The following is an 18,556-nucleotide window of genomic DNA, read 5'->3' as shown; positions in this document are numbered from 1 at the left end:
TGAGGAGACATTCATTTTCTTTATTGTTGGAATGGTCCTACAAGCAATGAATTACCAAGAAAATATGAAAATGTTTGTTCAAATTTCCCAAAAGTCTGGTTTATGACTTTGTAAAATTACCGGATGCAACTGTTTGCTACCTCATAGTAATTTTCACCATTTGAAAATGGAAATTGAGACCAAATATTGGTTTGCGTGGCTGAGATACCGGGACAGACCGAAGGGAAAATTATTTGACCTACTTTGGAGCATTTCTCACTTCTGTAAGACATGCTCTCAGATTCCCCAGGCTTACTCTATGGACGGACAGTCTGTTCTCTCTCACACACACTTGACCGGCAAGTGGTACCACTGCACCGAGTAGGGAACCAACAGGACACTGAACAGCTTCTACCAGGAGTAGCCATAAGACTACTAAATAGTTAACCAAATAGCTACCCAGACTATCTCAGGACTTTACAGTGCGACCATTTACTCACATATGTGCCCAAACATTTTTCTGTGCGACCTATAATTTGTATTTATTTGCCTTAAATATTTATCATTGTGCTCCAACATTTCTTTGTGTCCGCCTACATTTTTCCACTTAGGCACACACGTGTTCCTTGTAAAAAAAAAGTCAGCATAGAGTATCTGCATTTGCAGTATCTGCATTTGACCCTCTTTGCACTAACTCTTTTGACTCATCAAATACGCTGCTGCTGTTACTGTTTATTATTTGTCCTGTTGCCTAGTCATTTTACCCCTACCTATAAGTACATACATTTCATTCAGAAAGAATTCAGACCACTTGACTTTTTTAAAATTTTGTTCCATTAGAACCTTATTCTAAAATGGATAAAATCGTTTTTTCCCCTCATCAATCTACACACAACACCCAAAATGTATTACAAAGAAAAAACTGAAATATCACATTTACATCAGTATTCAGACCCTTTACTCAGTACTTTGTTGAAGGACCTTTGACAGCAATTACAGCCTTGAGTCTTCTTGGATATGACGCTACAAGCTTGGCACACCTATATTTAGGGAGTTTCTCCCATTCTTTTCTGCAGATCCTCTCAAGCTCTGTCAGGTTGGATGGGGAGTGCCGCTGAACTGCTATTTTTTAGGTCTCCCCAGAGATGTTCGATCAGGTTCAAGTCTGGGCTCTGGCTGGGCCACTCAAGGACATTCAGCGACTTGTCCCGAAGCCACTCCTGTCGTTATCCAGTTGGAAGGTGAACCTTCACCCCAGTCTGAGGTCCTAAGCGCTCTGGATGTCACGTCCTGACCAGTAAAGGGGTTATTTTTTATTATAGTTTGGTCAGGACGTGGCAGGGGGTATTTGTTTTATATGGTTTTGAGTGTGTGTTTATGTAGAGGGGTGTTTGATTTATGTATTCCGGGGTTTTGGTCATTGTTCTATGTTTGTATATTTCTATGTCTATTCTAGGGTGTTTAGATCTTTGTTTAGGTAATTGGGATTGGGCCCTTCAATTGGAGGCAGCTGTTTATCGTTGCCTCTGATTGAAGGTCCTATAATTAGGAGTATGTTTGTTTTGGGAATTGTGGGAGGTTGTTCTTAGCACTGCTGTATTTAGCCTGCAAGACAGTTAGTTAGTTTCTTGTTTTGTTTATTTAAGTGTTCACTAATAAAGTCAAGATGAGCACTCGACCCGCTGCGCCTTGGTCCACTTACTACGACGATTGTGACAGAACCTCCCACCTCCAACGGACCAAGCAGCGGAGAAAGGAGCAGCAGGTGGACTATAAGGAGTACTGGACTTGGGAAGACATCGGGGGTGGCCTACACATGGGAGGAGATCCAGGCTGGAAGGGATCGTCTCCCATGGAGACAGGTGGAAATAGCGAGGGAGGAACAGCGAAGGTGGAGTGAAGACCGGGATTATTATATGGGAACACGGCTGGCAAGGAAGCCGGATAGGCAGCCCTCCCCCCAAAAATGGGGGGGGCACACGGGTAGTTTGGCTAGGGCAGGCAGTAGACCTGAGCCAACTATCCGTGCTTATTATGGGGAACAGAGGATCAGAGGAGCACCGTACAATGCGGAAATGCGCACGATCTCACCTATGCGCACGAACAGTCCGGTGAAGTTGATTCCAGCCCCTCGCAAGTGCCATGCTCGAGTGAGCACTCAGGGCATAGGAGTTGTATGCTCCAGACCGCCAGTAATGCTTCACGGCCCAGTGTATCCTGTTCCCGCTCCTCGCACTAGCCTTGAGGTGCGTGTCTCCAGTCTGATACCTCCAGTACCAGCACCACGCACCAGGCTTCCAGTGCGTCAGCCCAGTCCTGTACGTCCTGTTCCTGCTCCTCGCACTAGCCTTGAGGTGCGTGTCTCCAGTCTGATACCTCCAGTACCAGCCCCACGCATCAGGCTTCCAGTGCGTCAGCCCAGTCCCGAGCTTCCGGCAACAGTGCCTCATCCAGAGCTTCCGGCGACAGTGCCCCATAGAGACGGCCCACTGTCCGGAACCAAGAGAGACGGCCCACTGTCCGGAACCAAGAGAGACGGCCCACTGTCCGGAACCGAGTGAGACGGCCTACAGTCCGGAACCGGGTGAGACGGCCTACAGTCCGGAACCGAGTGAGACGGCCTACAGTCTGGAACCGAGTGAGACGGCCTACAGTCCGGAGCTCCCCGAGTCGCCCCAAAGTCCGGAGCTCCCAGAGTCGCCCCAAAGTCCGGAGCTCCCAGAGTCGCCCTACAGTCCGGAGCTCCCAGAATCGTCCTACAGTCCGGAGCTCCCAGAATCGTCCTACAGTCCGGAGCTCCCAGAATCGTTCTACAGTCCGGAGCTCCCAGAGTACAGTCCAGGGTCTACAGTGACATGCTTCAGGCCGAGGTATTCAGTAGGGGTGGACTGGTCAGGTGGGGGACTAAGGCCTGAGCCTGAGCCACCTCCACTGTAGGAGGTTTGGGGAGGGGGGGTGTAGCACGGGAGCCGTCGGTGACGGCAGCCACCCTCCCTTCCCTCCCTTTAGTTTAGGGGTTTATTTTTGTCTATATTTTTTGTTGTTAGGTGCATCCGGGGTCTGCACCTTTTGGGGGGGGGGGGGGGGGGACACTGTCACATCCTGACCAGTAAAGGGGTTATTTGTTTTTAGAGTTTGGTCAGGACGTGGCAGGGGGTATTTGTTTTATATGGTTTTGAGTGTGTTTATGTAGAGGGGTGTTTGATTTATGTATTCCGGGGTTTTGGTCATTGTTCTATGTTTGTATATTTCTATGTCTATTCTAGGGTGTTTAGATATTTGTTTAGGTAATTGGGATTGGGGCCTTCAATTGGAGGCAGCTGTTTATCATTGCCTCTGATTGAAGGTCCTATAATTAGGAGTATGTTTGTTTTGGGAATTGTGGGAGGTTGTTCTTAGCACTGCTGTATTTAGCCTGCAAGACTGTTAGTTCGTTCATTTCTTGTTTTGTTTATTTAAGTGTTCACTAATAAAGTCAAGATGAGCACTCGACCCGCTGCGCCTTGGTCCACTTACTACGACGATCGTGAGACTGGAGCAGGTTTTCATCACAGATCTCTCTGTGGTCCGTCCATCTTTCCCTCGATCCTGACTAGTCTCCCAGTCCCTGCCGCTGAAAAACATCCCCACAGCATGATGCTGCCACCACCATGCTTCACCGTGGGAATGGTGCCAGGTTTCCTCCAGACGTGAAGCTTGGCATTCAGGCCAAAGATTTCAATCTTGGTTTCATCAGACCAGAGATTCTTGTTTCTCATGGTCTGAGAGTCCTTTAGGTGCCTTTTGGCAAACTCCAAGCGGGCTGTAATGTGCCTTTGACTGAGGAGTTCTGTCAGAGTGACCATCGGGTTTTTGGTCACCTCCCTGACCAAGGCCCATCTCCCCCAATTGCTCAGTTTGGCTGGGTGGCCAGCTCTCGGAAGAGTCTTGGTGGTTCCAAACTTCTTCCATTTAAGAATGATGGAGGCTACTTTGTTCTTGGGGACCTTCAATGCTGCAGACATTTTTTGTTTACCCTTCCCCAGATCTGTGCCTCGACACAATCCTGTCTTGGAGCTCTACGGAATTCCTTTGACCTCATGGCTTGCTTAAAACATTATCTAAAAACCTGTATTTTCTTTGTCATTATGGGCTATTGTGTATAGATTGATGAGGAAAATGTTTTATTTAATCCATTTTAGAATAAGGCTGTAACGTAACAAAATGTGGAAAAAGGGAAGCAGTCTAAATACTTTCCGCATGCACTGTATCTACCGCAATTACCTCGTACCCCTGCACATCAACTCGGTACTTGTACCCCGTGGATATAGCCAAGTTGTTGTTACTCATTGTGTATTTATTCCTTGTGTTATTATTTCTTCTATATTTTTCTCTCTGCATTGTTGGGAAGGGCCCGTAAGTAACCATTTCACTGTTAGTCTACACCTGTTGTTTACGAAGCATGTGACAAATAAAATGTTATTTGAGATGAGGAGACGTGGAGAGGAGAGAAAAGGGAGGAATGCAAAGGTGAGCGGGAGAGAGGGAGAGACAGATCCTGTGTGGAATCAAGACGACCATCTAAGGATATAAAAAAAGGCACGAGCAATGACAAAGGAGAGAAATATTTGTCAAGAAAAGGTAACGAAGAGGTCGAGGAAAGGAGAGGAGAGGAAAGGAGAGAGGAGAGGTAAAGTCGACTGGCTGCGAAAGTCAAACTTGACAGATGGAATAGGAGGACAGCGATAAAGAGAGAAGTCGAGAAGGAAACAGGGACAGACAGGAGATCACTGAGGAAAGAGTGGGGGGAGAGTGAGAGTAAAGGGGGAAAAAGACGACAGAAAGTGAGAGAGAGAGAGAGAGAGAGAGAGCGAGAGGGAATGTGAGACGGAAGAGAGCTCCCGCCTGTCTCGTTCCCTGCAGACGCCTCCGCCCAGCCACTCACCTGCCAATAGCAAATTGAAAACAACTCTGCACATAATCCCTGGGAACTAAAAATACCCGGTGCTTTGAAGCCCCTTCCGTGAAGGCCTGTCAGTCTCCACAGGGCTCTTTCCCAGCAACAGACCAACACACACATACATAAATGTATATACACACATATACAGAAACACACAGAGAGAGAGAGAGAGAGAGAGAGAGAGAGAGACTCAGATGAGAGGGGCTTTTGGGCTTCAGCCACCAGTCAGACACATGGTCCCCCTCCGCTGTTGCTGTATGGCAACCAGAAAACAAGCAAACTAGGCAGCAGCATAACAGAGCAGCGATGGAGAAAGATGAGGAGAAATAGTGTAAGAGAGATATATAGAGAAAGGGGGAAGGAGAGAGAGATACCTCATGGCGGTGCGTGTATGTTTGTGTTTGTGTTTAAATGTGTGTGTGTATGAGAGAGAGAGAGAGAGAGAGAGAGCGAGAGAGAGCGAGAGAGAGCAAAAGAGAGCGAGAGAGGGCGAGCAAGAGAGCGAGGGTGTGCATGCATGCTGGGTAGCAGTGGCCTGGTCCAAACTCAGTGGGAGAATACCTCACCTCATTAATCGCTGAATACATAAACCTTCGGGAACACTATGACACACACTGCAATACACTATCCTCTGCTCGACGATTGCGTAACATTACAAACCGCAATCACACATTCAACAGTCCCATAAAACGTGCCTCTCTGCAGGACACATTCACTAAACTGCCCTCCACTAACAGCAGCACTAGCTCTCACTCCCGTCTATTACTCTCATGTTAGAGTATCATCTTACACGGGAACCTGTCCCATTGTTGTAAACAAAACGAAAAGTCGTCGGAGGAACAGTTGTTATTCTTTTGCTTACTCTTTCTCTCTCTTTCCCCGTTTCTTTTTTATCTTTCCCTCGGTTATGCAATGCTGCTTGGCCACGGTTGTCCTCCAGTTCAAATGGCAGCAGCGTCCAGGTCTTGCGTAAGTTTAGCAGAGGATCGAGCCCCATTTTCAACAACAATCCCACAGTGCTGCTGCTGCTGATACCTCCTGGCTCTCTGTCTCTTTCTCTCCTTCTCTAAGAACACCAATGAGACATCAACATGGTGCAGAACAGCAGAGAAACTGACACTGACAAAGACCTACTGCAGATGCCTCAGTCAAAGAACTACACAACACCAAGGCTACATGGCATTATGATTACATATCAAACACAGTTTCATTACAATAGAACTCAGCTCCATGACACAGCAACAACATAGCCACCAGTATAAAGAAAGACAGGATTACGTATCACAGCCATATACCTGAAACAGGGATACAGGGGAAACACATTGACTATAGTAGTTGCTTTCGGACAATATCCCTTCAAGACAGATGTGCAATTGCTTGAGGTACAGTGGCACCAAACCCAGGAAAATCCCTCTCCCTTGAAACAGCTTGGTCAAAGTCAGATGCAGCTAATAATAGCGGCAAAAACAGCGTGAGCTTGAGGCTTTGTCTTGCCCACAAATAGTTCAAATGGGCCCGCTCTCCACAGTGTGTTTGTGTTCATCTGTTTGGCTGTTGTTTGTACAGCCCTCTCCTCACGAAGCAGCAACACACGCACAAACGCACATACGGACACACGCGCCACAAGACCATGTTATTTACAGAAGTTCAGGGGAGATAGGCAAGAGTGTTCACTTAAACTAACTAAACACAATCCATCACACACATCGAGCCACACCAGGCTCAACACATACAAGGCTTTCAACATACTGAGCTAACACATCCGAACACACAAACACCAGCAGTCAAACACAAACTAACAAAGATGCTGATATTATAGAAAAGGCCCAATGCAGTCAAAAACTAGATTTGCCTGTACTTCATATTTCCGCACTATGAGGGAATAATACTGTGAAAAAGTGCAAATGATGATAACGCTCTTTTAGTGTAAGAGCTGTTCAAAAGACTGCTTGAAATGTCTGCCTGTTTTGGTGGGATGGAGTTTTGACCTGCCTGGTGATATCACCAGGCGTTAAATTAGTTAATAAACCAATAAGAGAGTTCCAAACCTCTCTGCCAATAACAGCTCGTTTTCCACCCTCCCCACTCAGACCACTCCCAGACAGTCCTAGAGAAAATCTTGCTTGAGAAATTACTCTTTGCAAAGAAGCTATTTTTGTTTCTTTTTGACCATTTTTAATTAAACCAATCTTAATTGTTACCCAAAAATGATTTGATATTGAGATAAAAACGGCTGCATTGGACCTTTAGCATACTAGACAGGCCCACAGACATACTGTACACACACAAACAAGAACACAAGCACATACAGTACCAGTAAAAAGTTTGGACACACCTACTCATTCTTTATTTTTACAATTTTCTACATTGTAGAATAATTGTGAAGACATCAAAACTATGAAATAACACATATGGAATCATGTAGTAACAAAACAAGTGTTAGACAAATCAAAATATATTTTATATTTTAGACTCTTCAAACCAGCCACCCTTTACCTTGATGACAGCTTTACACACTCTTGGCATTCTCTCAACCAGATTCATGAGATAGTCACCTGGAATGTATTTCAATTAACAGGTGTGCCTTGTTAAAAGTTAATTTGTGGAATTTCTTTCCTTCTTAATGTGTTTGAGCCAATCAGTTGTGTTGTGACAAGGTAGGGGTGGTATACAGAAGATACAAATAAAGAAAAACCTTTGAATGAGTAGGTGTGTCCAAACTTTTGACTGGTATTGTATATGATTGAATTGCACACAAGCACACGTTACACAAACACGGGCGGACACACACACACATGCATGCACACAATACACACCATTAAATCTTAATACAAGCAGTGCTATTCATAAATGTGCATTTGTCTTTAAGTCCTATGTAAGTCTGACACTCTCTGCTTCCCATAATACAAGTGACACATCCTTCCTGCAGACAGTTTAAAAAGCTGATTAGAAGTAATTCTGTAACTCAAACACTTGACACATACACACTGGGCCTTTCTTTTATATTGACCCTCTGCAAACTCTCACCAGAAGAATGGCTCCACACAGCGCTAAGCTAGCTAGCTCACCTTAGGAGAGTTATATTATGAAGAAGAAAAGAACTTCACAAAAGCAAAATAACAAATCAAAATCAAATTCAATTGTATTTGTCATATGCTTTGTAAACAACAGGTGTAGACTAAGTGAAATGCTTACTTATGGGCCATTCCCACATTTTATTATGTTACAGAATTATTCGAAAATTGATTAAATTGATTTTTTTCCCACTCATCAATCTACACACAATATCTCATAATGACAGAGCAAAAACAGTAAAAACAGTACTTTGTTGAAGCACCTTTGGCAGAGATTACTGCCTTGAGTCTTCTTGGGTAATGTGCAACAAGCTTGGCACACCTGTATTTGGGGAGTTTCTCCCATTCTTCTCTGCAGATCCTCTCAAGCTCTGTCAGGTTGGATGGGGAGCATCGCTGCACAGCTATTTTCAGATCTCTCCAGAGATGTTCGATCAGGTTCAAGTCCGGGCTCTGGCTGGGCCACTCAAGGACATTCAGAGACTTGTCCCAAAGCCACTCCTGTGTTATCTTGGCTGTGTGCTTAGGGGCGTTGTCCTGTTGGAAGGTGAACCTTCGCCCCAGTCTGAGGTCCTGAGTGCTCTGGAGCAGGTTTTCATCAAGGATCTCTCTGTATTTTGCTCCGTTCAGCTTACTCTCGATCCTGACTAGTCTAGCAGTCCCTTTAGCTGAAAAACATTCCCACAGCAGGATGCTGCCACCACCATGCTTCACCGTAGGTATGGTGCCAGGTTTCCCCCCCAAACGTGACACTTGGCATTCAGGCCAAAGAGTTCTATTTTGGTTTCATCAGACCAGAGAATCTTGTTTCTCATGATCTGAGAGTCCTTCAGGTGGCTTTTGGAAAACTCCAAGCGGGCTGTCATGTGCCTTTTACTGAGGAGTGGCTTCCGTCTGGCCTCTCTACCTTAAAGGCCTGATTGGTGGAGTACAGCAGAGATGGCTGTCCTTCTGGAAGGTTCTCCCATCTCCACAGAGCAGAGGAACTCTGGAGCTCTGTCAGAGTGACCATCGGGTTCTTCGTCACCTCCCTGACTAAGCCCTTTTCCCTCGATTGCTCAGTTTGGTCGGGCTGCCAGCTCTAGGGGAGTCTGGTTCCAAACTTCCTCCTTTGAAGAATGATGGAAGCCACTATGTTCTTTGCGATGTTTAATGCAGCAGAAAATGCAGGATAGTGCCTCAACACAATCCTGTCTCGGAGCTCTACGGACAATTCCTTCGGCCTCATGGCTTGGTTTTTGCTCTGACATGCACCTTCAACTATGGGACCTTAAATAGACAGATGTGAGCCTTTCCAAATGATGTACATTCAATTTAATTTAGCACCGGTGGACTCCAATTAAGTTGTAGAAACATCTCAAGGATGCACCTGAGCTCAATTTCGAGTCTCATAGCAAAGGGTCTGAATACTTATGTAAATAAAGTATTTCTGTTTTTTATTTTTAATACATTTGCAACAACAAAAAAATTCACCTGTTTTCGCTTCGTCATTATGGGGTATTGTGTGTAGATTGATGAGGGGAAAAAAACAATTCAATACATTTTAGAATAAGGCTGTAACCTAATAAAATGTGGAAAAGGGGAAGGGGTCTGAATACTTTCCGAATGCACTGTACATATAAAGTAGGTAGGGATAAAGACAATAGGATAGATAATAAAACAGTAGCAGAAGCGTATGTGATGAGTCAAAAGAGTTGGTGCAAAAAGGGTCAATGCAGATAGTCCGGTTAACTCACTTACTATTTAGCAGTCTTATGGCTTGGGGGTAGAAGCTGTTCAGGGTCCTGTTGGTTCTAGACTTATTAATCAGCATCATAGCTTGTTACAGATTAGCAACATGGACATTGTTCTATCACATTCATGTTCAATTAATTTACCTTAGTAGAGCTGTTACTGCACAAAAAAAAGTGTTACTTAACTATACTAAACTACAGCGTATAACAAGGAGGCTTTATGAGCAAATAACACCGAAACACTCCAAATCTAAAGTGATTCAAACTTGCCATAATGCATTTTATTTTAACCATGTAAAGTTTAATGTTCAGAACTTGTTCAAAGTGTAATGTGTTATCGAAAGGCTAGGTAATTAGTGCTCCATTGAATCCACATTACTAAATAAAGGCAGAATCACCATGTACTATTTACATTGGTACAACAGGTAGATGCTTTCCACTCACTGTGTTAGCTCCTTAACAGCTGACTTCTCTTAAAACACTGAAATGTTTGCCCAACAACATCTCATAAATTTGAAATACGTCAAGTGATTTGCTGTGAGTAAAATATATCAATGTCTAATGCATTGAGTGTAGTTTAGATAGTGTTGTAAATTGTACTACACTATGTACAATGTACTCTTCTATTCTACAATGTACATTTCCAAAGTTAACATTAATGTAAATCAAATGCCATATATAGTTTAATACAAACACTCACAGTGATATGACTAAAATCATGGGAGGAGTAGGCTGCTCTGAACGAGGATTGCACTTCTATATTGAACAAAAATATAAACATAACATGTAAAGTGTTGGTCCCATGTTTCATGAGCTGAAATAAAATATTCTAGAAATGTTCTATACGCACAGAAAGTGTATTTCTCTCAAATTGTTGGAAGACATTTCTTTACATCCCTCTTTGGCCAAGATAATCCCTCCACCTGACAGGTGTGGCATATCAAGAAGCTGATTAAATGAGCATTACACAGGTGCACCTTGTGTTGGGGACAATAAAAGGCCACTCTAAAATGTGCATTTTTGTCACACAACACAAATGTCTCGTGTTTTGAGGGAGGGTGCAATTGGCATCCTGACTGCAGGAATGCTCACCAGAGCTGTTTCCAGAGAATGTCATGTTCATTTCTCTACCATAAGCCACCTCCAATATCATTTTAGAGAATTTGGCAGTACGTCCAACCGGCATCACAACCGCAGACCACGTGTAACCACGCCAGCCTAGGACCTCTACATCCGGCTTCTTCACCTGCGGAATCGTCTGAGGGGGTGCTGAGGAGTTTTCATGTCTGTAATAAAGCCCTTTTTGTGGGGAAAAACTCATTCTGATTGGCTGGGCCTGGCTCCCCAGTGGGTGGCTGCGCCCTTGCCCAAGTCATGTGAAATCCATAGATTAGGGCCTAATGAATTTATTTCAATTGACTGATTTCCTCATATGAACTGTAACTCAGTAACATCGTTGAAATTGTTGCATGTTGTGTTTATATTTTTGTTCAGTATATAATGAGCAGAATGTTCTATATTCAAGTATAGCTGTAACAGTTTGCATTGTGAAGTTGTTACTTATTTCAGTGGTGTAAAGTACTTAAGTAAAAATACTTACGTTTTTTGGGGTATCTGTACTTGACATAACTATATATATTTTTTTTTTTGACTACTTTTACTTCACTACATTCCTAAAGAAAATAATGTATTTTTTACTCCATACATTTTCCCTGAAACCCAAAGGTACTCGTTACATTTTGAATGCTTATCAGGACTGGAAATTGGTCCAATGCACACATTTATCATCCCTACTGCCTCTGATCTGGCGGACTCACTAAGAACAAATGCTTTGTTTGTAAATTATGCCTGAGTGTTGGAGTGTGCCCCTGGCTATTCGTAAATTCCACAAAAAAAGAAAAGAAAACGGTGCCGTCTGGTTTGCTTAAAATAAGGGACTTTAAATTATTTATAGTTTCACTTTTATTTTGATACTTAAGTATATTTTGCAATTACATTTACTTTTGATACTTAAGTATATTTAAAACCAAATACTTTTAGACTTTTAGGGAAAGGGGGATACCTAGTTAATTGTACAACTGAATGCATTCAACTGAAATGTGTCCTCCCAACCACTTTTACTCAAGTAGTATTTTACTGGGTGACTCACTTTTACTTGAGTTATTTTCTATTAAGGTATCTTTACTTTTACTCAAGTATGACAATTTGTACTTTGCCCTCCACTGATAAATATCAACCAACCAGCATTCCTGTCTTATCACAAGGCCAAGACCGCATAGGTGATGCTACTCTCGCGATGCCACCTTTCTAAGTCTAGGCTATAATGCTTTCTCCTCTCCAACTATTATCACAATCGATAAAGGTTTGCACATGAAAGACAAGTCAGAATGAATGTGCTGCTAAATTATGAGGCTATTAGTTTAACCCCTGCCTTTGAACGACGCTGTGTAGATGACATCATCTAAATCCCATTTTATAAAAGCAAGCAACACATATAGTTTAAACATACATACACAAATCATAAAGACAGCTTAGTGTAATACACAAACCATGTGCCACGGTAAAGGGAATGGCAAAACTATCCCCCAACAGACACACACACACACTAGGGTCACTGTGTTCCTGGAAGGCTCGGAAGGCTCTAGTCCACAGGGGAGCTATAACACACTGGAGACATACAATAACTTAGAGAGTAGGCAGGGCTATGCTAAACAAGCATTTATGTATAGGGCAATGAGGGCATGCTAACAGGCCAATGTTGTATCAGCGTGTACAGTCCATTATGAACGAGACTAATGCAGCATCATGAGAGACTGTCCCATGACATAGCCTAGGTGACAAGGTTGAAAAAGACGCAGCAAGCACACACGCAGGCAATGCATGTAGCATGCACACACACACATACGAGATTGGGAAAGGGGGGGGGGGGGGGGGGTGAGAGAAGGCAAGCATTGGGAAGAGTTTAATTGGGGGCCAATGAGTATCAATGAGGGGCAAAAATGAGTGGAGAGATGAGAAAGAGAGAGGATGAGATTGGGATGGGGGAAGGATAGGTTCTCTTTCTACAAACCACTCCACAGCCCAGCAACAGTGGGTCTCCAGCTGGAATTTTCCATGGAGCAAGTGGCAGAGCAGAGCCCAGGGCAGCATTCAGTATTACAGTGGAGGAAAAAAGTATTTGATCCCCTGCTGATTTTGTACGTTTGCCCACTGACAAAGAAATGATCAGTCTATAATTTTAATGGTAGGTTTATTTGAACAGTGAGAGACAGAATAACAACAAAAATATCCAGAAAAACGCATGTCAAAAATGTTATAAATTGATTTGCATTTTAATGAGGGAAATAAGTATTTGACCCACTCTCAATCAGAAAGATTTCTGGCTCCCAGGTGTCTTTTATACAGGTAACGAGCTGAGATTAGGAGCACACTCTTAAAAGGAGTGCTCCTAATCTCATTTTGTTACCTGTATAAAAGACATTGTCCACAGAAGCAATCAATCAATCAGATTCCAAACTCTCCACCATGGCCAAGACCAAAGAGCTCTCCAAGGATGTCAGGGACAAGATTGTAGACCTACACAAGGCTGGAATGGGCTACAAGACCATCGCCAACAGCTTGGTGAGAAGGTGACAACAGTTGGTGCGATTATTAAGAAACACAAAAGAACTGTCAATCTCCCTCGGCCTGGGGCTCCATGCAAGATCTCACCTCGTGGAGTTGCAATGATCATGAGAACAGTGAGGAATCAGCCCAGAACTACACGGGAGGATCTTGTCAATGATCTCAAGGCAGCTGGGACCATAGTCACCAAGAAAACAATTGGTAACACACTACGCCGTGAAGGACTGAAATCCTGCAGCGCCCGCAAGGTCCCCCTGCTCAAGAATACATATACAGGCCCGTCTGAAGTCTGCCAATGAACATCTGAATGACTCAAAGTGTTGTGGTCAGATGAGACCAAAATGGAGCTCTTTGACATCAACTCAACTCGCCGTGTTTGGAGGAGGAGGAATGCTGCCTATGACCCCAAGAACACCATCTCCACCGTCAAACATGGAGATGGAAACATTATGCTTTGGGTGAGTTTTTCTGCTAAGGGGACAGGACAACTTCACCGCATCAAAGGGACGATGGACGGGGCCATGTATCGTCAAATCTTGGGTGAAAACCTCCTTCCCTCAGCCAGGGCATTGAAAATGGGTCGTGGATGGGTATTCCGGCATGACAATGACTCAAAACACACGGCCAAGGCAACAAAGGAGTGGCTCAAGAAGAAGCACATTAAGGTCCTGGAGTGGCCTAGCCAGTCTCCAGACCTTAATCCCATAGAAAATCTGTGGAGGGAGCTGAAGGTTCGAGTTGCAAAACGTTTAGCCTCGAAACCTTAATAACTTGGAGAAGATCTGCAAAGAGGAGTGGGACAAAATCCCTCCTGAGATGTGTGCAAACCTGGTGGCCAACTACAAGAAACATCTGACCTCTGTGATTGCCAACAAGGGTTCTGCCACCAAGTACTATGTCATGTTTTGCAGAGGGGTCAAATACTTATTTCCCTTATTAAAATGCAAATCATTTAATAACATTTTTGACATGCGTTTTTCAGGATTTTTTTGTTGTTATTCTGTCTCTCACTGTTCAAATAAACCTACTATTAAAATTATAGACTGATCATTTCTTTGTAAGTGGGCAAACGTACAAAATCAGCAGGGGATCAAATACTTTTTCACCCCACTGTATATGTACAATGCCTGCTTGCTGGTTTATATAGTGCACTGCCAGGCTTCTCTCTCTGCCCCCACTACGCCCTCCCCAAACCACAACCATCTCCCCCCTGCTCCGGCCGACTCCTCCCCTCCACAGCCCATCCTCTCCCCCTTTTAGTGCGAGTTACAGTGCCGTGGTGCCCCGCAGTGCTGCTTCTGAGGACTTCCTGGCGCCCTACCAAATAAGGTTGATACCCTTGTGTGTTTGTGTGTCTGTGTGCATTATTAGCTGGCAAAGACATTCACACTTTGACACTGGATCACACACACACACACACACACACACACACACACACACACACACACACACACACACACACACACACACACACACACACACACACGAGTCAACTGTTAAAAAAATAGCCACCTGTATCGTCTTTGGCTGTGCACTATGGGACTAACAACTGGTGGTTTGACTCCCTCTCCCTCGTCTCTCTCTTTGTCATCTTTCCTCCCAGGAGCTAAAGAGTGGAGCAGCGTCAGAAGTGAAAATCAAAAAGGATAAATACAAGAATAATCTGTCTTTTTTCTCTGGATGTTGACTCAGGATTATTTATACCCTGTAAATGCCTTCCTGACTGCACTTGGCACATTGCCTGATCTATTCATATTTAGGGTATTTATACAACGGGCAGGGCCAAGGATAATATTTAATGCAAAATATACTTTGGGGCATATAAAATATCTCCTAATTAACTTTTCCTCCATGCCGTGTACTCACATTTGATCTGGAGGAGAAAAAAATATTACAGAATAAATGGCACAATAGCAGTGTTTAATAGTATAATTGTGTTTAGACAACCATAACTTTGAAAATATGAATGCCTATGTAAAAATGTTGTTATTAACACAGTGGTTTATTACTTGAAAGCAGTGAGGGGGTAAAAACAACTTTAAATTAGGTAATTGTAGTGACTCTGGGAGCCCTGGGTTAACAGTCCCAGACCCCTATTAATCCAATCCAATTTGGGAGTGTAGGTCACACAAAACACACACACACACACACACACACACACACACACACACCATTTTCTCAATATCACCCCCTGCCTCAGGAGATGAAAGGAATAAAACTTGATATCTCAAAACTGTTCTGACAATATTTTAGATTGCCCTGCTCTTGGTGCTTTATAGAAGTCAGGGAAAACAGGAATTCAGAGGCGGCCCACTGAGAATAAGATGGTATCACTGATATAATCCACTATTTCAATGTGATATAAATACTCATAGGCCTCTCTATGTGTTAATGAGTCATTTGCCATTGGTGCTCACCCTGTCCCTATCTACACAGCAGCTTCAGGCTGGAGAGACTCAGGCAAGGACACGTGTTAAATTACAAATTTACTCACATACACAATACAAGGTACCCCTTCTTTAAAGTGAGATGGGGGGGGGGGGGGGGGGGGGGTAAGTCTTGGATCAGTGTTTCATTGTAGTCTGCTTCTACTACCTCATAACTATGCAATAACACATTGTCAAGCCGGTGCCGGGAGTCAGCCTAGAATGAAATCGATCCCCCTATCTCACGAGGAGTTCATGTCAGGCAACTTTTTTCGATGACCGCTCTAGCAGCACAGGCCCGCATTATCGTTGTTTTACCTGCCCGGATGCAACAGTGCCAGGAATAGTTTATATAGTTTCCACAAACACACATGATGACATACATAAAGGCAATGGCGATATTTTAATACTTTGCAGATAATACTACCCACTGGGCAAAAACGTCTCCACGTCATTTCAACCCAAAAACTCAGTGGAAAACTGCAGTCATCCAACTTTTAACCAAAATCCAATGACATGGTGACATACTTTGTTGATTTCACTTTAGTTGACAACTCAACCAAATGTAGATCAAAACTGTACGTTGAACTGACTTCTGTGCCCAGTGGGTAATTACCGGTTATTGGACCTTTTAAATTATGCATTTAACCATAACCGTTACACATGTGCGCAGGCGCTCTGGCACGTATTCAGGCGCGCACACAAACACACACACTTACTCTCAGAGGGGTAGGGGGGTTGCATGTCGATTTTGTGAACCTCTTTTGCATAGTACTCCTCCTCGCTTCGTTGGCGCTCACACGTCGCCGCCCGTTCGTTGGCTTTCTCCTGCAACAGGTCCCTCGTGCTGTTATAGATGGCGATGATATCCCGCGACACCTCTTCGGGCTTGGGGTATGTCTCTGGGGGGCTCGTGAGCTTCAGCTTGCTCAGTATCTGTCCCCGGATGGCTTCTATGCGCTTTTTCATAAACTGATCCATGTCCAGCGTACTGCATGTAGACAAACTGACGGCCACAGTGGCTAAATCCAAGGTCAGGAGAAGACTTAAAACGCAGTAGTTCATTGTGAACTCTAAAAGTAGACTACAGCAGCGTCTTGAAATCTTGAAAAAAAAAAATGATAAAGCGGCCTTGGAAAGGGAATTTAGATATAAACGAAAGGCAATATAAACATGAAAAAAAAGCCCAAATATTGGATTTTTTTTTACAACTAAATATAGGCCTACACACAACTACTTGTAGCCTAAATATTGGGAAACGTGGTAGTTTTGTGATCCCAGTTTAAGCACAGTATTTCAAATTGTGCCTGGAAATCCATTTAACAACCATGGAAGGGAAATAATCTGTAAAATCCGTTATACGGGCAGCGGAGAGCAGACAGTAGCAGTAGGCTATGTATATTACCAATCACTTCACAATAAACGCATACTAAACGCGCGTAAAGTTACAATTGTCCAAACAAAAAGACCGAATTGTGGCCATTAAATGGCAATCAAAGTTTAATACAAAAACGAAGTAAAACAAACTACAACCAGCTAGCTCGCTATCTCCAGTTGTACAGAACAGACGTGTAGCCTGTGGGTTAGCGCACACCTCCACTGCATCAGAGCGCTGCAAGCTTTCCAACTGTGGCCAGTACCGCGCTCAGCACAAGTCCGTCTTTGATTTCTCTATCTCAAGATGGGCTTCGCTGAGCAGTTGCATCGCGGTTCTTGACAGAAGAACATACAACAGTGCAAAATCAACCCGTCCGGGTACTCGCAAGGTGTCGTCTCGATTAGATATAACCTATTAAAGTTGTTATAACGCATATGTTGGGTCAATATAAATGGAGAAAATGCGGGATTTTTTAAATCAAAAGTATGGCAAGTACGTTGAAGTATAAAGATAATAATTCCTTTTAATACAATGGTAAACCGTTGACGCGTTCCTCCATCCCTTCTTGCTGAAAATCGGTCCACAGAGCTGATGTTGCCAGTGGCACAACAGCATGCGGCAGGTTGTAGAGGGATATTTATAAGACTTACTTAACCACGTGCTCCCCCTTCTTCAAATTGATGTTGTGATCGTCACTTTCAGACCGGGGGACTCATTCAACTTCAGGTTACGATACGATTTATTGTAACGAGTGTTTAGTGTGCCCATCCGGACAGCGGGTAATGTCCCTGCGAGCAACCACGGGGTCCTAACGCCAGATGATTAATTTGGCGTCCACAAGCTAAATAACCATATCCCCAAATCCGGTGTAAAACATACACTTATTTTGCTACCGCATTACGCAATGGATAAAGTAGACCAGAAATATTTAAGATTCGAGTTGGGATGGCTCTAAAGAAACATATTGCAGATGAAAACTCCGAAATTACAAAAATATACAATTTAGCTTCCTGAGAAATTATATGAACTGGATAAATAAATGATAGGCTGATTTGATTTGTGGGCTCCAGGTAAGCCTTTTCTCAACCCTCCTCAATAACATGACAGAAGTTGGCAAGAATACGGCTTCCCATAGGTTTAAATAACTTAAATAAAAACATCACTACAAGTGAAGGTGTTATTTTTTTATGCCCATTCTTTTTTAAACCCTTTATGCAGCTCTTAAATGGGGGAGGTTTAGAATGGTTCTCCCCTGGGTCTTTGTTAGGGAGTGGTACGCTACAGCACTCTCTTCATCCCTGCACCTGTCTTAGGGGGACTGTACCATGTCAGCCATGAGAGTCCATGGACATTCCCGCATCCACTCTATTTTTCTATTTTCTTGTATTCTCACTCCCACAGTC

The 18,556-nt window shown here is 43.6% G+C and overlaps 1 protein-coding gene across 1 annotated transcript in view; it reads right to left on the bottom strand.

The window, feature by feature from the left end:
- LOC106605021 (transforming growth factor beta-2 proprotein) overlaps positions 1-17,897 on the bottom strand; it is a 29,552-nt gene extending 11,655 nt beyond the window's left edge. Inside the window, exon 1 of the mRNA XM_014200238.3 lies at positions 16,495-17,897. Coding sequence (XP_014055713.1) covers positions 16,495-16,840 — 346 coding nt within the window. The 5' untranslated portion in view covers positions 16,841-17,897. The remainder of the gene's footprint in view (positions 1-16,494) is intronic.
- Between the last annotated feature and the right edge of the window lie 659 nt (positions 17,898-18,556).

The sequence above is a fragment of the Salmo salar genome, chromosome 05, assembly GCF_965601325.2.
Source record: "Salmo salar chromosome 05, fSalSal1, whole genome shotgun sequence".
Taxonomy (NCBI): domain Eukaryota; kingdom Metazoa; phylum Chordata; class Actinopteri; order Salmoniformes; family Salmonidae; genus Salmo; species Salmo salar.
Note: the sequence above shows the minus strand (reverse complement) of the source record. Positions and strands in the feature narration are given on the sequence as shown.